Genomic DNA, 19,670 nt, shown 5'->3' on the forward strand with positions numbered 1-19,670 from the left:
GTGAGTGTGGCGGTCACCGAGCTTTGACAAGTGCAAAGAAGCTGTTCTTTAGGCGTTTGATTGTTTTTTCCTATTCTCATGAAGAGGTCCTCTCTACTGGTTTCTTAAACTTTATCTCTTCCAAGCCCTCTAAAGCCCAGATTCTCTTTTGGTGTCCTTGGTTATCGTACCGCAGCGACCAGGGCTCGAGGTTGAAGCTGAACAGGTCAAGCCACACAAGTGTCGCATCCAGCTGAGCCACTAGCCACATCGCCCGTCCCCTCGCAGCACTAGATCCCGCCTTTAGATTAGAACGTACGGATGTTGGCTGTATTTCAAGCTAGACATCTCGAATTCGTATGTCTGATACAACAGTTCTACTCTCTAGGAGTTGCTCATTCCAAGATAACTGGGAAAAGTTGTTTTAAGAATGTCTTTTACCCTCATGCTGCTACGCTCCATATCTATCAAGCACACACCGAGACTCTACTGATGATGTAGCGCCCCTCCACGTTGGACCTACGTGACCCTGTCTCCCGAGTCTGGCCCACGGGCTGCACTCATTGGGGCGATTTCGGCTAGCGCCCCCCGGCTCTTGCTGACGAATCAAACAACACTGTTGACCGGATCATTAGTACTGCCGACCTTGGCTGTCAACCTTACGCTTCTACTCATTGGAAGATAATCTCCCGTCAGCCTCTGCCCCCTGTCGGCCATCGCGCAATTCCATTGGTACGTGGTTTTGCCTCCACGCAGCCTTGGGAAATCTGGGGCCGAGCCGATCAGAGCTCCCACTCACAGCCTTCGCACCTTTTCCCATCCTTCCCTCCTACCCACCACCAATTTTCCCTTATCCCGTTCAGACATAGCCGACAACGTACACCATCGCGACCTGAACACCGACCGAAGCCATGTCACCACTCGGATCGGTGGCCCTGGCCAATGGCTCCGCGACGCCAAAGAAAGTCGCCTACTTCTACGACTCCGACATTGGCAATTATGCCTACGTTACCGGTCACCCCATGAAGCCGCACCGTATTCGCTTGGCACACAGTCTGATCATGCATTACGACCTGTTTAAGAACATGGAGATCTACGTAAGTTGTTCGCTGCAGCTGTGACACGACGCGACAGATACTAACCCAAGATGTGCAGCGTGCCAAACCGGCTACCAGAGGAGAGATGACCCAGTTCCATACAGACGAGTACATCGATTTCCTCCAAAAGGTCACCCCCGACAACATGGACGCCTACCAGAAAGAGCAGGGCAAGTACAATGTCGGGGACGACTGTCCCGTCTTTGACGGCCTTTTCGAGTTCTGCGGTATCAGTGCTGGTGGCAGCATGGAGGGCGCTGCTCGTCTCAACCGACAAAAGTGTGACATCGCCGTCAACTGGGCCGGTGGTCTTCACCACGCCAAGAAGAGCGAAGCCAGTGGTTTCTGTTACGTCAACGGTAAACACTAACTTTCATTGCTGAAGTGTTCGTTCACTCGCTAACCAGCTTCTAGATATTGTCCTAGGCATCCTCGAACTCCTCCGTTTCAAGAAGCGCGTTCTTTACATCGACATTGACGTTCACCACGGTGATGGTGTTGAGGAGGCCTTTTACACGACCGACCGAGTCATGACTGTGTCATTCCACAAATACGGAGAGTACTTCCCTGGTACAGGAGAACTGCGCGACATCGGCATCGGTACCGGCAAGTACTACGCCGTTAACTTTCCTCTCCGCGACGGTATCGACGACACCTCATACAAATCCATCTTCGAGCCGGTCATTGAGCACGTCATGAAGTTCTACCAGCCTGAGGCTGTTGTGTTGCAGTGCGGTGGTGATAGTCTGTCTGGCGACCGACTGGGCTGCTTCAACCTGAGTATGGAGGGCCATGCCAACTGTGTAGGTTACGTGAAGAGCTTTGGTCTGCCGACCTTGGTTCTTGGTGGTGGTGGATACACCATGCGCAATGTCGCCCGAACTTGGGCATTCGAGACCGGTGTTTTGGTCGGCAAGCATCTGCCTAAGACGCTGCCCTACAACGAGTACTACGAAGTAGGTTCCCGTCCCTGTTCCCCCTTAGGACACAGCTGACAATCAATTAGTATTATGCCCCCGATTTCGAACTGAACGTCCGTCCTTCGAACATGGAGAACTCCAACAGCTTCGAGTACCTGGAGAAGATCAAGGCGGCTGTTATCGACAATCTTCGACATACTCAGCCTGCGCCCTCTGTGCAGATGCAGGACGTGCCTCGACAGCCCTTGGGTGGCATGACCGACGAAGAAGAGGCTGAGCTCAACGACATGGACGAGGACGAGCACCCTGATGAGCGCATGACACAGCGCCGCTGGGAGCAGCGCACCCGCAACGAGGCCGATTTCGAGGATAGCGACGATGAAGATATGGATGAGGCAAATGGCATGACGCGCCCTCGAAACGCCAAGAAACGTACATTCGGTGACTTCCGTCAAGCTGAAGGAGACGTTGACAGTGGAGCACCTTCACCAGTTAACGGTGCCCCCGAAGGCGAAGAAGCTCCCAACGCTGAGCCGATTGTGGATGCCGACATCACTCTCGAGAACCCTGTCGAGACCGAGGACGTGCCAGAGAAGGAAGCCTCCGAAAAGGAGGTCGCGCCCGAAGCACCCAAGGAGGATGTCGTTGACGAAGACGGTGATGTCGGTATGGGTGACGGAGCCGATACCGAGGAGGCCACGACGACAATCAAGAAGGAAGAAGTTGAGGCAGAGCCAACCAAGGTTGCCGAGAAGGAAGAAAAGGAAGACAAGCCGGCATCGCGCAAGCCGTCGACCGAGCCTCCAGCAGAGCCTGTCGCAACCGAGACGATAGAGACGGTCGATGCCACTGAGCCCGCCAAAGAAGTTGCCAAAGAGGCCGAGATGGAGCCAGCCAAGGAGGCAGAATTGACCGAGCCCAAGGAGACCAAGGATGAAGCCGCGCCTGAGGATCCACCAGCTGAAGTCAAGGAGACCAGTCCAGAAAAGGAGAAGGAGACCGAGGAAAAGACTGAGGAAAAGGCCCCTGAACCCGAAGAAGACAAGATGGATGTCGATGAGAAGCCGGTAGATGATGGCACGAAGGAGTAGTCGCCCTCGCTGTCTGACTGCTGTTCGCAGAATATGGACATGCAATGATGAGACGTCGGGATTATTCGGGCGCGCTCTACGGAGGGTGTGCCGAGCATCGGGCGTTCAAGGACTGGTGACTTCAAGGGACTTTCTTGACACGGAACTTTGGGATTATTGATTTGTTTGTTTTTTGGTGATATTCTCATACGCTCCTTGCACAATATTTTAGCGGCGAGAAAAATGTCGCCAGCTGTATCATAGAAAGCCAAGGCGTAATAGCATGTGGTGATAGTAGCGGGTTCCTTTCTTTTCAACGCTTATTCCATTTGCTATGTGTAACAGTTCCTGGCTTAATCTCCAATGGTGTGAGTAACCCTGTCCACCATGCTATTTCCTCAAAAACACACAGCATGTATTTTGGGATCATATGCTTCCGGATCAACTATTTATAGTCGGGACGATATATTCACCCGGAACGTCGCCCACTAGCTATGAGTAGCACTCGCCCAAGATGAGGACGTTGAAATCTTTCGCTAAGTCTCGGTTCTCGATCGTCGCTATTCACGCCAGTGTCAGTCATGCCTCAATGACACCCGTGAAAACCGAAGAAGAATTCGGGTTGTATGGCTCATACTGCATTGCCCAGTTGAGGATCGGAATCTTTGGGTACTCTGCTAATATCCTCTTAACCGTGTTTAAAGATACTATCGCCATTCCTGGAAAAGCAACTTGGAACTATCTGCCACGGCTTCTCGTCCACTTGCGTCAAGCCGCCAAGCTCGAGAGCGAAGCTTTGGGTGTTGACGCCGAAGATCCGAGGCAGTCTACTCAGCGTCAGGCGACGACCCGAAGCTTTTTCGAAAAGGCTTTGAAGATTCATACACAAAAAGCTCAGCCAGCTGCCGATCTTCTGTTCATGGCCGATCAAAGGTATGGAAGAAGCCGGGGGGCTGACTAAGGGAGCGACAAGCTTTGGATCGAGCTGTTGTCCGGGTGAGTACTAGGTTCGGAAGATTAGGATGCAGTAATTAGCAACCTCGCATCTCTATGGTGTGAAGAGAACAATGACAAATGGTTTAGTGACCTTCCTTGCTGCTTACTGGTAGCCGATCAGGTTAGTGAGCCCGGACGGTGCGAACCATCTTTTGATCCCCTACAGCAGTCCCACGGAGGTTCAACTTCGATGGTACCCTGATTCTCGCACATTTGCGTAGACTGTAATAAGGAACTATTCTCTGGAACAATGCAAAAAAGACGGTTTATAAGTATAATGATGTCATTCTGGTTGTCTACTCATTCAGAGCGGTTATGTGAACTCGGTTTTGCAGGCTGAGATATGCGCTTATCCCATCCTTGTGAAAGGTTTGACTGGGTTCATATCTCTTGGATCCTGTCTTCTTCCAAGGCGACCCTTAACCTTTTCTCATGAGACATAGTGTGCTGCCGTTTGCTTGAAACTTGACGACGAAGATCGATAGATTTTTTGAAAACTGGTTCAGGTCGAACGTAATTGCAAGGGGTGTCGTAGTGACGATAATGCATGTTAATCGAAGATCGAATGGAGAGGAGTGATGACAGTTGACCATGTCTCTCGGTACTGTAAACACAAGGTCTCCAAGGTCCAGAACTAAGACAAACACTCCTGCAGTAGATGCTACACAATGATGGTAAACAAGTATCTGTGATTTGTCACTTCTTCGCTGCAAATGTTAGCTATGTTGTGAAGCTATCATCTATCATTGTTAGTTTGGTGGCTGCGCCGCATTTAAAGTGGACATCTATCAAACTCTTCCATTCTAAGCTTAGCATTCATAATGACAGCAGAGACCGTGCGAACCTTTTTTTTCTTTAGTTTGCACATTCTAGGCCCTTTCTTTGTTTTTTCATGTATACGGTCGTTGTGGGCCTTTGCTAAAGGCCTCTTTGTTTGTGGTTTTCTATCCAAGCACTATTCTTTCCAGTCATATAGTGGGTCACTTGTCAGTTAGCAATCAATAAGCTCAATCTAGACGCTGTCATCTTCCAGATCGGTCCCTCTAGCTCCCACAATCTGAGTCGAGGCTTTTTCGGCATTCGATAGTCTAGGCATTGACACGCAGTAGTTGAGGCTGAATTGATGTTAGTTTATAGTCTAGTGAGAAAGCAGCGGGACTAAATAACATGATGTTCATGATACTCTTTCTGCCATTCTCAACATCGTGTATATATATGTAACTGCCTTTCCTACCTCTGTTGTCGATATCGAGAAAATCGGTCAGCTACTCGTTTTCTTACCTCTCCACATCGGCAAGGCAACGCATCTATCACTCATTGTCCTTCAATTCCAAGTTGCAAATTCAAAAATTTCAAGCCACTTAAAATGAAGGTATTTAAACCTCTACACCGTCGTTAGCCATGGACTCTTTTAACAAAAAGTTTAGTTCTCACTCACCGTCCTCTGCCTCTCCGGCCTCACCTCCGCCGCCACCATCCAGCAGCGCGCCATATACGACACTGCAACCGTCACCCCTTTCCTTGCTCCGGCTTGTGAAATCACTGACGCAGTTACCAAAGCTCTCTGCCAGTTCCCCGACTTGGCTCTTACAGCCGGCAAATGCCAGGATGTTACATACCAGTGCTCCATCCATCCACCCACGTCTTTTGTCGCCCAGCTCAACCAGCCTTCCTCCAACAGATGCTACGTTGCGGTGTTTCCCGATTTTGGATGCGCGGGTAGTGAGGTTGATAGTGGAGTTTTGGGAATCACGAAGAGTAATTGCATTGAGGCACCCTACTTTGGGAAGCTCCTTACCGGCGGCATCCTTTCTAGCAGCCTGTTGCCGTTCGGTTTTAAGAGCGCCAAGTTGGTCTGCGCTTAGATCGTTAATCTGTGGGGTTTACTCGATGTATTGAAAATGTATTCTTATTGGCTGCGCGAAATCATGGCCCAAAAGGCAGTCACTTGGCTAAAATGTGCAAAGCGTGTTATGACGAGTCTAATAAGGGAGTGACTCTTTAATGTCTTTTGGTGGAACTATAAGGATCCACTGATTGAGAAAGCACAGTTATCCATAAATGACATTATTCAAGGCGTATAGAGCATTAATAGTGACACGGTCAACGGCTAAAAAGACAGTTGATATCTGAGGTCAGTTGAGCATATTGACATTCAAAGTTGGAAAGAATGATAACCAAAAACTGTCATGCTAAGAAAGATCCAAATGGAGATTGCAGAAAAGAGCCACCAAATGGCAACTTGCCTTTGGATGATTAAAGTACTGAAAGCAGTAATCAAGGCTGGTGAGAAGAGCAATCAGATGAACCCAGACTCGAGGTTCGGCACACTAAGGATATTTGTGAGGTTTCGATCGAAGCTCGTAGAATTCCATATAGCATAAGCGATTTTGGCGAGTCTGATAGCCCTGGTGAAGATGGAAACTCTGCTGTGGTGTTTGAAGGGCTGGCAGATTAGCCAGATGCATTTGAAGCTTATTTGCAACGGCTAGGTCTGTGTAGGGTGACGGCGCAACGTGAGCGAGATTTATGAAAATATATGGGCTTTGCGGCGTTATGAGATGCCTCGTACGTTTGGCGAAAGTTTCGGATGTCGTCGGTTGAAAAAACATGCTAAACTCGTTATCGTTTTTTTCCGTTTCGCCTTTTGTTTAACTTTGGTGCGGTGAGTTCTCGGCCTCGGCTTATTCGGACAGCTTGTTGACTTTGTTTCTACGTATCATGTTGAAGGAAGTATGGTAGGAAAGGAAAGGATTGGGGATATATACTTTGACCAATTGTCCGTCCGCATCCTAATGAGGAGCCGATCCGTCTCGCGCATCTGTCCCAACCTGCCATCACCACTTCACCTGCTTCCAGAGACATTCTGTATTCAACGTATCAAAAATAACAGCGCAGCTATTAGGTCAACATGAGCGAACCCGGAGTTTTGGGCAAAGATGCCTCGGTCGATGTGGTTGAGAAAGATCCGTCGTTCTCCCCTTCGGCGCCACGACACAATACCGCCGACGAGGTGGCCATGGCGCACCCAGAGCGAGAGGTGATCGAGAAGCGGCTAGTTCGGAAGTTGGACATGACACTCATGCCAATGGTCTTCATACTGTATCTTTTCAATTTCCTCGACAGGAACAATATCGCGTACGTTTCGGTCCCGTTGGACCATGGGGTTAAGCCCAAGATGGAATAATACCAGAGAGGCTGACTGAGGTTCGCGAGATGTGACGATACAGCCAGGCAAAGTTGAATCACTTCGAGAAGGACGTCGGACTCGTAGGGGACCAGTTTAACACAGCGATTGCGATCTTCCACTCGGGGTAAAGCCTCCGCCCGTCTTTTCAGCCCCCCTTGGATCGTGAGCTGTCGCTGATCGGGGGATATAGATACATGATCGCACAATTGCCGTCCAACATGATCCTGACCCGCCTCCGGCCCAGCATTTACTTACCTTGCTGCGTCATGTTATGGTCCATCGTGTCGGCTTCGACGGCCGCGGCAAAGGGCTTCGGCAGCGTTGTCGCAATCCGCGTTGCGTTGGGTTTAGTTGAAGCGCCCTTCTTTCCCGGTGTAGGTTACTAGGCCGTTACAGGCCGACTGGAACAGTCTCTCAAGGTGGTCCAGCTGACATCTCAATCCTCTCAAAAGGTCTTGTTTATCCTCTCTTGCTGGTACACACAAAAAGAACTCGCCTTCCGGACCGCACTTCTTTTCTCAGGCAATCTCCTCGCGACGGCCTTTTCCGGGCTCATAGCCGCCGCCGTATTTGGCAACCTCGACGGCGCCCACAGGCTAGCGGGTTGGCAGTGGCTCTTCATCATTGAGGGCTCCGGAAGCTTCGCAGCGGCCTTCATCGCTTTCGCGTTCCTGCCAGACTTTGTTGGATCCAAGACGGGGGTCTGCGCATGGCTCATGTCGGAAAAAGAGTTGGAGATCGCCGCGCAGAGAATCGAGGCCGACAGGGTGTCGTTGCCTGAGCAGAAAGCTACGGTTTGGAACGGTCTTAGCCTGGCGGTGAAGGATCCGCGTACTTGGGGCTTTGTGAGTTCCCCTCTTTTTGAAGACCATACCTTCCTGTAGAGAAATGTGTATGTGATAAGGTAGAGATGGGCTGACTTCGACATTTAGGCTTGTATGCTAGCGTTCTACGTCTCTTTCGTTGGACTTAACGGCTTCTTTCCTAGCATCGTCCAGGGCCTCCATCTGGGTTCCCAAACGACGACACTCATCCTCACGGCACCTCCCTATCTCTTTGCCGCTGCCGTTTCCCTCGTAATCTCCATTTACTCAGATCGGCGTGCCGATCGTGGCCTACACATCATCGGACTTGTTTGCGCTGCTATGGTAGGCTTCATCATCACCGCCGCGACGACGAACCACGCCGCTCGGTACTTTGCCAGCTTCTTGTATGTACCCGGTGCCGCAGGCGCGACGTCTCTTGTTATCAGCTGGGCCTCGACCGTGATGAGCGAGACGCCTGAGAAAAGAGCGGCGGGGTTGGCAATTGTCAATCTGACGGGCCAACTTGGGGGGATATGGAGCCCGTACTTTTTCAGACCCCAGGATAGCCCGCGATACCTGTTTGCATTTCTGCTGATGCTTCTTTTCGCGTTATTGTGTATTGGGACAGTGTTTCTGATGAGGCGGTTGCTGGGGAGGGCGAACCAAAGGTTAATTACCGAGAATGAGGGGACGGGGAAAAAGCTAAGGCTCTACATGCTCTGAGACGGGAGTCGAGAAGGGCGAGAAGGCGCAGGTTCCATGGCCTCGGAAGTACAACTCTTGTGTGGCCAACTCGGAATATAGTCTTGGGTTCACCGGTATTATTGAGAAATGCGGCTCGGGATAATGAGGGAGTCGCAAACTAATGGTGACGCAAGACACTATTAGGGCCTGGGAAGCTCTTTGCTTACCCTGAGCAAAAGCGACGTTTGGCTACGTAGAAGGGTCAAACGTGGTCGTCGTATGGAACATCAAAAACCTGATTCCTAGATTAAACTCCACATTGGAATGAATAGAATATAGATTGATTATGGCTGTAACTCTGTGGTCCATGAATTCTCAAACAATTTGAAGATACTCCAGAAGTCTCATTGCGTCTTACAAAGTCAGGATGGGCAGTCGAGATCCGCCAGTCCAGAATCATAATCAACTACAATCACCAGACATTGTTCAGGCCTGAATTGCCAGGGTCACAAGCTTCGCATCCAGGAGCAGGAGATGCTCTAAGCCTTGTTTGTCTCATCAGTGCCCTGGGGATCCTGCCCAAATCGAGGGTCGCGACGGTGGTGTAGGTTTCTCTCAAGCAGCATATTTAGATGCTCAGAGAATTCAGTTTGCGCCTCAGCAAGCTGGTCAGGTTTCAAGTTCAGAGCCAGTACATCTGCAGCGAGTGGCATTCCCGACCGTGGATGCCCAAGGAAGTTGTTATCATGAACCTTGATGAAACTGCAAAGCTGCTGTGGAGTCTTGCCACGTAATAGAACGCGTGAATAGACTGGACGGAAGTCTTCGTATACCAGTTTGGCAATCTGCTGAGCTGCGATGATCAATTTCTGTTGCTTTTGAACATTGCCATTCAGTGAAGAGTCCATTTAATCCTGGGGATGCGCATAGCCCGGATTGTCAAAGACTCAAGACTCGGTACATCGGCCAAGATCGTGGCTACCTTCCGGGACATGGCCGGGCAATGCTTGCGGGAAAGCTTGTAGCCCTTCGTTGTGCCGAGTTGAATGTCGCGCAGATGGAGCCGGTTTTCCGGATCTATGCTATGTAGCTAAGTGACAGGGTCATCATGGCAACCGATGAGGATGGACCGAGAATAGAGTATTTCTCTTGCCTCAGCATGAATTGTCTTGCAGGTTCGAAGGATAGAGCCTAAGACCATGTCAGCCTTCTTGGTGCATTGATTCAAGTTTCTGATGGCAATGGTATTCGGGCGGGCCAGGGCAAAGTGATAAAGGATGTTCCGAATCTCTGAGGGCAGTTGTCTTCGGGTACAATTCAGCCAGAGAAGACTGCAAACACATAGTAAGGGAGTTGCTCACAAAAAATGAAAGTGGCTGGGCTCGTGTTCGCCGAGCTTTGTTCTCTAGAAAGAATTAGTCAGTCTTCCAGCGGTAGGCAGTTTACATCGTTAATATTTCCAAGTAGCATACCTTTTTCGGCGGTACCTCGCAACTGCGCTCACAGTCCTCTACGCAGTGGCGCTTCCGCTTAATCACGAAACGCGGCCGCTTCTGGCCCAAGGAAGCAAGGGCCCAGCATGGTTGTGAGCGACTCGTCCTGAGGTAAAAGTCAGCCAAACATCAGCTCGTAAGCAGAGTGAAGTACCACAGACTTAGAGGTCATAGTTCCTGAAGCAGTAAGAATGGTCGAGAGTCGAGAGTCGCAAATGAAATTCCGTTGGTATTTTCTTACCGACATATAATATATGTTATCTCTTTTGATTCCAGCCCTCGATGCCGCTAGCGGAGTAGGCAGTAAATCTTGCCGATACCAAAGATGGCATTACCCACCTGTTCGACTCCTTACGAAACATATGGTTCAGAAATCAGCCCAGAATAGCACAGGCAACAGGCAGAAACTAAGACCATGATTATTGAATGTGTGAAACGTTAACTCCTAGTTTGCTCCAGGCGGAACACGATCATAACCGACATTTGTGATTTCCCCTTCAGCCTTTGACACTGACTACCAGGTGCCCAGGCTAGCTATTCTAGGCCGACCGGAGCCGACAAGGAGCTCGTATAAGCTGATAGTAGTTTCTGGTCAAGCACGTTGCCGTGAACGAAGCAGACGAGGCGAATGAGGGGGACTTTCTACAAAATTACCTATCCTTATAGATGCATGAAACCTGGCTGTAGTGTCTACGTCGTTTTTGAACCGTTGATGGATTATGCATGGCTTTTAAAGCTAGATAAAAATACCTTGCAGATCGCGGGGAATAGGATAGCTAGTATAACCAGACGTGCATGATAGTGAGTAACCTAGATGTAGCACATAGTCAATAAGCCGAACCATTATAGCGATATCCCGATGCGCTCGGGTTGAGAAACGGTTCATCTGATAGCGCGTTGATAATGATGCAGCATACCAGCAATTTGTTTGAGTTATCACATGTGAGTAGGCTAAGAAAAAGACCCCTGTACCGAATAAGTGCTATTCCATTATGACAAGGATTAGCAGAACTCATATGGATTGATAAGACGGCGCAGACTATCGGGATCAGTGTGAGTTGCCTCGTTTATCTTTCTCCCCCTCTTCCCTGAAAAGACTACATTCACTTTACTGCCCCCTTGCTGATTTTGTATCAACATCTAGCCATTTAGCTTGGAAACTTCATATCCGCGTGCAGATTGTGTAGTATGAAAGTGTGGATACTTGAAGCCATTCACAAATCAATTATACCATGTTGAAGGCTTATGAGACAAAAGATACAGTCATGCTGGTCAATGCCGAACCGCAAATTGTAATCGTTGAAGCACCTCTCTTTAGAAGGAACCAGTGAAAAAGGCATAGAGAGATTTTTATAGTCCACAGTTCTGTAGTACATTCCAGATTCTTATCGTATTTCAAGGCAAGCAACCCACCTAAGAAGGTACGTGGTACCTGCCACTGAGCGGCTGGGAACTAAATGAATCATTCCAGACTCCCCAAGGACTAGCTCCAGGCAAAAGGAGCATCTCTTTCGCTCATGGAAACCCCTTTCCACCCAGACAGAGAGACGTTCTTCCAGCCCAATGCGTCGCAGCTGATAGTTCCCTTGAACGAACGGCAATCATTGCCCGAGAAGACAATATAGCCCCTTCCAGTCTCGGGACTGGCGGTTGCGGATGTTTGGTTATGTGGCGTCGATGGAGTCGCTACCTGTCCCTTCCACTGGAACCAAAACTTGGGTGAGCGAAAACTGTTCTTTTCGAAATTTTGGAACCGGATGCGTTCTTTGTCTTGATCTTCTTGGTCTTCTGACTCATCTGCCTCATCTTCATCGTTTGATGCCACAAAATCATCATCTAGGCTGGCGCTGTTGTGAACGGTTATGTCCTGTTCTTTGTCCTGCGACACCTTGTCGTTGGCAATTTCTTCAGGGTTCTCTTCTGATTCTTCGTCCTCGAGCTGTGAAACCAAAATTTCGAGTGTTTTCCTGCTACCCGTCATGACAACCCTGGCCTCGAGAGTCCCAGGCAGCATCAGATCTCCCAACAAACCCCTGCCATCGTCGGACAGACGAAAGATGTCTAATGTCGGCGAAGCGACATTTTCCCCATTTGCCAGACAATAATTTGTGCTCCTTTTGCTTGCATTTGGGCATTTGATGTCGTATCTGCCAAATGTCTTTTTGACCTCGAATGCCCCACCGCGTCGCCCACGTCCACCGCCTGCTTTCGATTTGCTGGCACGGTTGTGGACGTGTCTCGTCGTGAAGGCGGCTTCCTGCCAGTCGTCCATCATGAGAAAGTCAATCTGAAATTAGGAATTTCTTTTTGCGTCGGTGTCATGTGTATGAGTCTGAAATTCTCTTCCCTACGTCGCTGGACAGAGTTGGACACCCGTCACCGTTTAGTGCCAGTTTAGTCCTGACGTCATTGGCGCTCAGGTGTCTTACGAAGCCATTGATGAGCACCGAGTCACATCAGACGCGGAAATAGAAGTGCATTTTAAAACAAACAAAAGTGAACTGTTTGTTAAATTTGTTGAACACATATAAGTGCGCCTATCAAAGCACTTTGTGTTACTTTGTGGAGTCTCAACACTAAATTCTGGCTCGTTCAATCCGCCTCTCAATAAGCTTAGCTCCTCGCCGTGGGCGTGGGAAGCTGACTGTGCATGTCGACCATCGCAATGAAAACAGCTTTAAGCATTCCGGCAGAAATGTCGAGAACCTTCCCTGGAGAGGCGTTGAGATCTAGGGGATTCCACAGGACGACTGGTCTGGTTTTGACACGCTGCGGCGGGGAACTTAGATGATGGATCGAAGCCAAAGCCGACGGCCCACGATCTGGCGGGCGGAGCCGGCTACAACGTCGCGCATCAACGCTAACGAGATGCACTTGAGTCTGGATACCATGGCAAACCTTCTCGGCCGGGTTGTCCCCGGACCTGTCAATGCATGCGTTACATCAGAGCCTCGGATCTTTGACCTGACAAGAGCACAGCGACAAATGTGTGGAAAAGTCTAGACCTCGAAGCTCACACTGAGACTCAAGTAACCTGTTTCCAACCCCTGTCCCTCCCTTCCCCCGCAGTGAGCCGCAGGGCCCCTCTTCGCCGCTGTTCATCGCTGAGTGTGACGTCAAGGCCACGAAGACCGCAGCATTTTCCTGGCCACCCAATCACAGACACTGAACAGGCCAGGATTTCCTGTTTCTGGACACCTCCGTCCACGAGGCCAGAGCTCTGGACGACATCATAAGAGCTCTCTCGCCGCCCCAGATGCGCCCGCGCCCGTACAATACCAACACCAAACGCTCGAGCTTCACGATCGGAACCCCGCCATCAAACGAGACATCTTGCACGAAAGATCCATAGCAAACAGTCACACAAAATCCACGCGAACGAAGGGCACAGAGCATTACAATGGGCGACGACGATAACTCGGGGTCAGGAACCATCTACTCCCGCAACAAGGAAGACACGCTCGAGGCCGAGACCCTCCTGTGGCGCGCCATGTGCGACACCAAGCCCAAGCACCTCAAGAAGTACCTCGACAAGGAGGCCGTCCTTGCCCACCCGGGCCAGAAGCCCTACTCTCCGAAATCCAAGCCGACCCTACAGGAATATCTCGATGAGGACTGGGAGCCTTGGACGGCGTACAAAATGCACGACGACCCCGAGTTTGTCGAGATCGATGTTATGAGCTCCAGCCTCGTTTACCGCGTCACCGCTTGGCGCCAAAAGGGAAACAAGCTGGTCGCGACCGAGGGCATCTGCAACAGCGTATGGAAGCAGGAGCCTGGTGGGGAGTGGACTTGCTGCTGCCACCACATGAGCACTATTTAACCGGCGGTTAACGCTTCACGTTTCTTTGGGCATGGATGACGGTTCCCGGGCGGATGATGACACCTCATAGGCGATGCATGACTGGGCAGAAGACGACGGACATCTTGGCGTTTTGTACGAGTAGCGGCATAGTTCGCAGGCGCTGTTGAGCTGGTTTGATGGTATTCTCGTGTAATGACTTTGTCGCTTTATTTAAGGACAAGAAGGCAATTGATTCAAGCATTTTGGAAATACCATCGCTGCATTCGCAATGGCGATGACTAAGAAGACACATTGACATTGCTAATCGCTATGAGTTTGATCCCATAGATTCATTGCGACCAAGTCAAAGGCTATTTGACACTGGTGCAAGGGGAGTCGAAAACCTCCATGTGCCTTGATACCGACTGGGGCCCACTTCGGGGTTTGGTTCGGACGCACCGAGAACAGAGTACTCAATATTGGAAAAGATCCTGATCGACAAACAATCACGCACAATGATGAAGGAGCCAGTACAGAGACAAAATGATAGAATCGCTTGTTGACATGATAAACGCGATGCTCGGTGAAGGCCACCCGAAAGATTGGCGTAGGGAACCAAAGGGGGAGGCAGGACGAGATCACACAGGATGCATGGATCACCGGCTGTTTCGGAGGCAGCATGCGTATGGCCGGTGGTATGCCACGTTCATGTGGAGAAATTGTCACCACGACTCAGGATAAGCAGGGAACACGTTTCTTGTTTGAGAATAGCAACGCAGACACATTGCAGGCCTTCGCGGATTCTTGTATATATTCTCATTTGCAGCTGGATTCACCACTGTGATAGTGTTATAATCGCTCTCTAAGGAGTCCTAGACTCTTAGCTTCTGTTCACCTAGTTCTTTGGAAACCTTATAGGTTATATTTGACTAATTCTATAGGCTCTGGCGGCATTCTCGGCTTAAGGTTTAATCTGCCAATGAATATATACTAAACCACCAGTGTTGATCACTTCTTTTTTTCGGACATGCAACTCAGGAACCCCTGCAACACGGCCTAAAAAAACACCGGCCAAGCCGTTTGATTATTATCTTTTTGCGCGTAGCCTGATTCTAATATCGAAAATCTCCAAGCGCACTCAAGATTAACCATCTCGGCCTCCGGAACGATGGTCGCAACTAGAGATACCTGACGTAGACACCTAAGCTGCCTTTTCCGCAATGGAGCGGTACGGGTGAACTAAAAACAGCTCAAAAGCATAACAAATTTGACTGCTCGATTAACGGTGGTCACCCTCGCAGTTATGTACTAATATCCCCGTCTGTCACGGTGCTGCGCCATTGCCGATCCATTGACCCCTGCACCAAAACCGACGACCAACTTGCGACTCGTTCGGGTGCCAGTGTAAATCACCAAACATAAGTAGGGCCTCTGGTGCGGGAATTCTGTCGCATCGACGCTCAGCCGGATCAAGACCCTCAGACTTTCGCTCATTACATTCATTCGTTACCTTCGTTTAGTACCTTCGTTTAGCACCTTCGTTCACAATGCAATCCAAACCTCTATCTGCCGTGGCCCTAGGCCTGGCGTCCATTTCCTTCGTCGCAGCCGACACGACAGTCACCATCAATGCCAAATCTAATAACGGCGTATGGGAGGGATGGGGGACTTCTCTTGCGTGGTGGGCACAGGCCTTTGGAGACCGCGATGACCTCGCCGATATCTTCTTCACCACCACTACCGTTAATTTCAGCAACGTGGAGCTCCCCGGTCTCGGCTTAAACATTGTTCGCCATAACGCTGGCGCCTCTAGCACTACGCCCGTTGGCAGTGATAGCATGGTCGTTTCGCCTAGCATTAAGCCCTCCAGGCAAGTCATGGGCCACTGGATTGATTGGAACAGCGCCGACCCGACTTCAAGCAGCTGGAACTGGGATATCGACTTGAAACAACGATCCATGATGCAGAAGGCTCACGCCCGCGGTGCCGATAGATTTGAGCTCTTCTCTAATTCGCCCATGTGGTGGATGACGAGTAACCATAACCCATCAGGAGACGCAAAGGGCGGCGAAAACATCCAGTCATGGAACACTGCACAGCACGCTGTGTATTTGGCAAATATTGCTAAATATGCTAAGGACAACTGGAACATCACTTTCGAGTCAGTGGAACCGCTTAACGAGCCGTCGGCAGACTGGTGGAAGGCGGATGGCACACAGGAGGGCTGCCATATCGACATTAGCACGCAGGCCAGCATTATTGGCTCCTTGCGATCAGAGCTCAACGACCGCGGCCTACAGGGCGCTTTCATTTCTGCATCAGATGAAAACACCTATGATCAGGCCGTGAAGACCCTCAAAAGCCTAGGCGACGACGCACTCAACAATATCGGGAGGATCAACGTGCACGGGTACCAGTATGGGGACGGCGATCGCGCTGGAGTCCTTCAGATTGCTGTAGACCGGGGCTTGCGGTTATGGAACAGCGAGTACGGAGAGAACGATGCCACAGGCCAGCAGCTCGTCAGCAATCTGATTCAGGACTTCCGCTGGCTGAAGCCGACGGGCTGGGTGTACTGGCAGGTCCTCGACGGTGGCGGCTGGGGCGTCATCGACGCTGATAACGACGCGGGTACGGTGGGAGCCGCCAACCAGAAGTACTTTGTGCTGGCTCAATTTTCGCGCCACATCCGCGACGGCATGCAGATCCTGGACGGCGGTGCTGACAATGTTGTGGCCGCGTACGATAACGCCAACGAGAAGCTGGTGATCGTTGCAGTCAACTGGGGTGATGCGCAGAACCTTGTGTTCGACCTGAGCCAGTTCACGCAGGCCTCAACGGATGGAGCTGTAGTAACGCGGTGGCGGACGCAGCTTGGGAGCGGGGACCAGTATATCAAGTCCACAGAGGTAACGATGACTGGAACCACGTTCTCAGCGGCTTTTGAACAGAACATGGTCGAGACCTTTGAAATTAAGAATGTCAAGATCTAGAGGCTAGCTCTCCCTGCTGGGCATCTAGATATTTGCCAAGTACTTGGCAGTCAATACCCTCTGTTACCAATTTCTTTTTACGTCTATAGCTTTATCTTCAATTCTATGCAAACCATTGGAAATGATATAACGTTGCGATGCACGCTGGGTTTATGAAACAAGTGCAAGACAAGAAACGCATGCGCAAAAGTGAGGTGAACCGCGCAGGTCAAACCCAAAATAAAACGTTATCGGACCCAAAGCCGAATTTCGGAGTATGCCTAACCTCTCCATAGAGGATGTGAGGTCATCTGGTTGGGTTAGTCAACCCGGGTACAATGTTAGCGTTCGGTGCAGATATTGTGTACCCTCTCCCTTCGCTGGATAAGCTGTATCTGTCACTCAAAATCTTTTGACGAGTTGCAAGATTTCATTGGGTGGTGTGCGGACTGGACCGCGTCGTCTCCTTTTTGATGATATGGAGTCACTGTATATGGGTCGTCTCTTCGCTTTTGAAGAAAACAACCACCACTCACTACGTCAGGCAATGCAAAAAGAAGCGAGACAGAAGGGCACTCTTCTGAGTTCACGATTTGTTCATTCGGATTCGTTCAGATTAGTTCGGTTTTCGAATAAGCAGAATGTAGTCAGGAAAAGTTGACCTAACAAGAAATTCCTACGACCAAGGGCTTTGAAAATGAGGGGAAAGAAGGTGATAATGATAGATATTGTTTGCGTCTCTAGTCCATAGGACTTAGCATCCGATCTAATGAAGGAAACAATGATCCCAGGCAATACCACGGGGAGGCTGGAGTTCGACTTTGTTGCCCAAAGAATTGGTGATAGGCTCACCGGGGTCATTGCGAGATTAGGTGGGGAGAAAGACGATCACGGCTAGTCGGGGCTAGGGAGAGAAAGAGGTAGGGATGCAGGCGATCATAGCTCGCCGTGGCTGGGGAGAGAAGAGAAATTTGGATGGTAAGCGTTCTCATTACGCGAGCCTGAAGTCGGGGACCTTGCCTGCATCAGGTTGTGACGGTTATAGTTCCCGTTGTCTCAGCCAGAACAAAACAGTTGCAACCACGAGAGAAAGAGGAGGAGAAGAGGAGAGGAGGAGTAGGAGAGAACAAATATAAAAGCAAAACCACAGACAAAGGAAACGGTTTTTTTTCTTCAGGCTTTCTAAATCTTTTGGGGGTTCTGGGGGGTTTCTTTCGTTTGAAAAACATAACCCAAAGAATGGACTATCCAGAAGTGAATTTATTACAATAATAGCTAGTGGCTTTGACTTTACCCCTTGCTCCAGGCGAATGGGATATGGAATGGGTTGGTAGGCTTGTCCCCCATTGCTTTAGCTTTCTTCGAGGCCCATCTCTGCATAGGCTGTCTGGGCTGCTGCCTGCGCTGCTGGCCATTCTGCTTCTGCTTCTCGGTGTCCTGAGGCTTTTGCTTTTGGTACTTAGCCTTTCCCAGTCGGATACCATCACTGTGGGAGGGTTTGAGCTTAGCCTCAGTCTTCGCTTTCTTGTTCCTCCAGCGCTGACGCTTTTAAGTAGACTCGCCGGCGAACGGGTTCTTGCAACGGGCAGAGTTGGAGAGCCTTTAGGATGTAATCATGATTCAAGAAACCGACTTTGACTCGGTTAGACATAGAGCACAGGGTTGAGGTAACCACTAAACAAAAATAGGTTGACAAAATGCCAGCCCTATTAACACGCCACTTCTAGTGCCAGGAAGCATGTCGAATGTTGATTGAGATGGTCTAAGAGAGCATATGTAATCCGACTTTGAGTCCCAATCTTTTACCAAATGAAAACTGCCTAGTCAGTAGAATACGTCGACTAGTGTACTGTAGTTCGCGGTGGCAAGCTGTTGGGCTGATTGGAAAAGAATATCGCCTAGAATCACCGTACAGTTACGTCGCCTTAAAACACGTTTGTTACCAAGGATGTTCATTCATGACTATAATGCTGGATAAGGCGTGTGGCGGGGCCGTTGGGATCTGCATGACCGTTGCAAACAGCCGCGGGTCCTGCCGACATCAGGGTCTTGCACAATCCTAAAATAAGGCTCCCACCTCCTTGTTACTCAGAAACTTTTGCAACCTAGTCCTCGGCGCCCTAACTGAAGGTAGCAGCGAAGAAAGAAAAAGGTCACAAATCACTTTTGAAACGCCTCAAGGACTTCATGGGCCCTGCGGCGCGAGCCATTCAGTGAATAGATGTGATGAGGTTTAAGTATCCAAGATAGATAGTTCGTACGAGGCTGAGCAAAAGATTTTGAGCTGACATCAAAGTCTTTTGCTGACGGCGGCGGTATGACAGCGTTTGGGCCGGATCGGCAGGGTGGCTGTTGCACGGCGAATGAGTCGGAAGCCGGGAGTGCGGGTCGAATTAGGACGATGTCTTGTGACCAAGAGTTCATTGGCTGATGAAGTGAAACGAACATCCTTCTCAATAAAAGTTCCGGACACGCTTACAAGGCCATCGGACCCCCTAGATTCCATATCTGAATTTAGTTGACCCTAGATACCAGAATCTGAGTCTCATGGTCTTAGATAACTAGATAACACACAGCCCCTAGATTCCACACAAGCTTTTTTCTGAAACAACAACGTTCTTCATATAGCTAATGCTATATGTAGCAAAGAAGACATTAACAAGAGATATTCCCACTCAA

The 19,670-nt window shown here is 49.9% G+C and overlaps 4 protein-coding genes across 4 annotated transcripts; 3 read left to right on the plus strand and 1 right to left on the minus strand.

Moving 5' to 3' along the window:
- Positions 1-890: 890 nt before the first annotated feature.
- ColSpa_03122 (histone deacetylase RPD3) lies at positions 891-3,087 on the plus strand (the record flags this gene model as incomplete). The annotated part of the gene is made up of 4 exons (XM_049269334.1): positions 891-1,076; positions 1,135-1,435; positions 1,491-2,032; positions 2,083-3,087. The coding sequence occupies 4 exons, from the start codon at positions 891-893 to the stop codon at positions 3,085-3,087; spliced, it is 2,034 nt and encodes a 677-aa protein (XP_049125291.1).
- An 8,631-nt stretch (positions 3,088-11,718) lies between these two features.
- On the minus strand, positions 11,719-12,507 carry ColSpa_03123 (uncharacterized protein; the record flags this gene model as incomplete). Its single annotated transcript, XM_049269335.1, has 1 exon — positions 11,719-12,507. The coding sequence occupies one exon, from the start codon at positions 12,505-12,507 to the stop codon at positions 11,719-11,721; it is 789 nt and encodes a 262-aa protein (XP_049125292.1).
- Positions 12,508-13,635: 1,128 nt separating this feature from the next.
- On the plus strand, positions 13,636-14,058 carry ColSpa_03124 (uncharacterized protein; the record flags this gene model as incomplete). Its single annotated transcript, XM_049269336.1, has 1 exon — positions 13,636-14,058. One exon carries the CDS (start codon positions 13,636-13,638, stop codon positions 14,056-14,058), a length of 423 nt encoding a protein of 140 aa, XP_049125293.1.
- A 1,508-nt stretch (positions 14,059-15,566) lies between these two features.
- ColSpa_03125 (endo-beta-1,6-galactanase) lies at positions 15,567-17,012 on the plus strand (the record flags this gene model as incomplete). The annotated part of the gene is made up of 1 exon (XM_049269337.1): positions 15,567-17,012. The coding sequence occupies one exon, from the start codon at positions 15,567-15,569 to the stop codon at positions 17,010-17,012; it is 1,446 nt and encodes a 481-aa protein (XP_049125294.1).
- Between the last annotated feature and the right edge of the window lie 2,658 nt (positions 17,013-19,670).

The sequence above is a fragment of the Colletotrichum spaethianum genome (assembly GCF_022836535.1).
Source record: "Colletotrichum spaethianum MAFF 239500 DNA, contig06, whole genome shotgun sequence".
In the NCBI taxonomy this organism is placed as follows: domain Eukaryota; kingdom Fungi; phylum Ascomycota; class Sordariomycetes; order Glomerellales; family Glomerellaceae; genus Colletotrichum; species Colletotrichum spaethianum.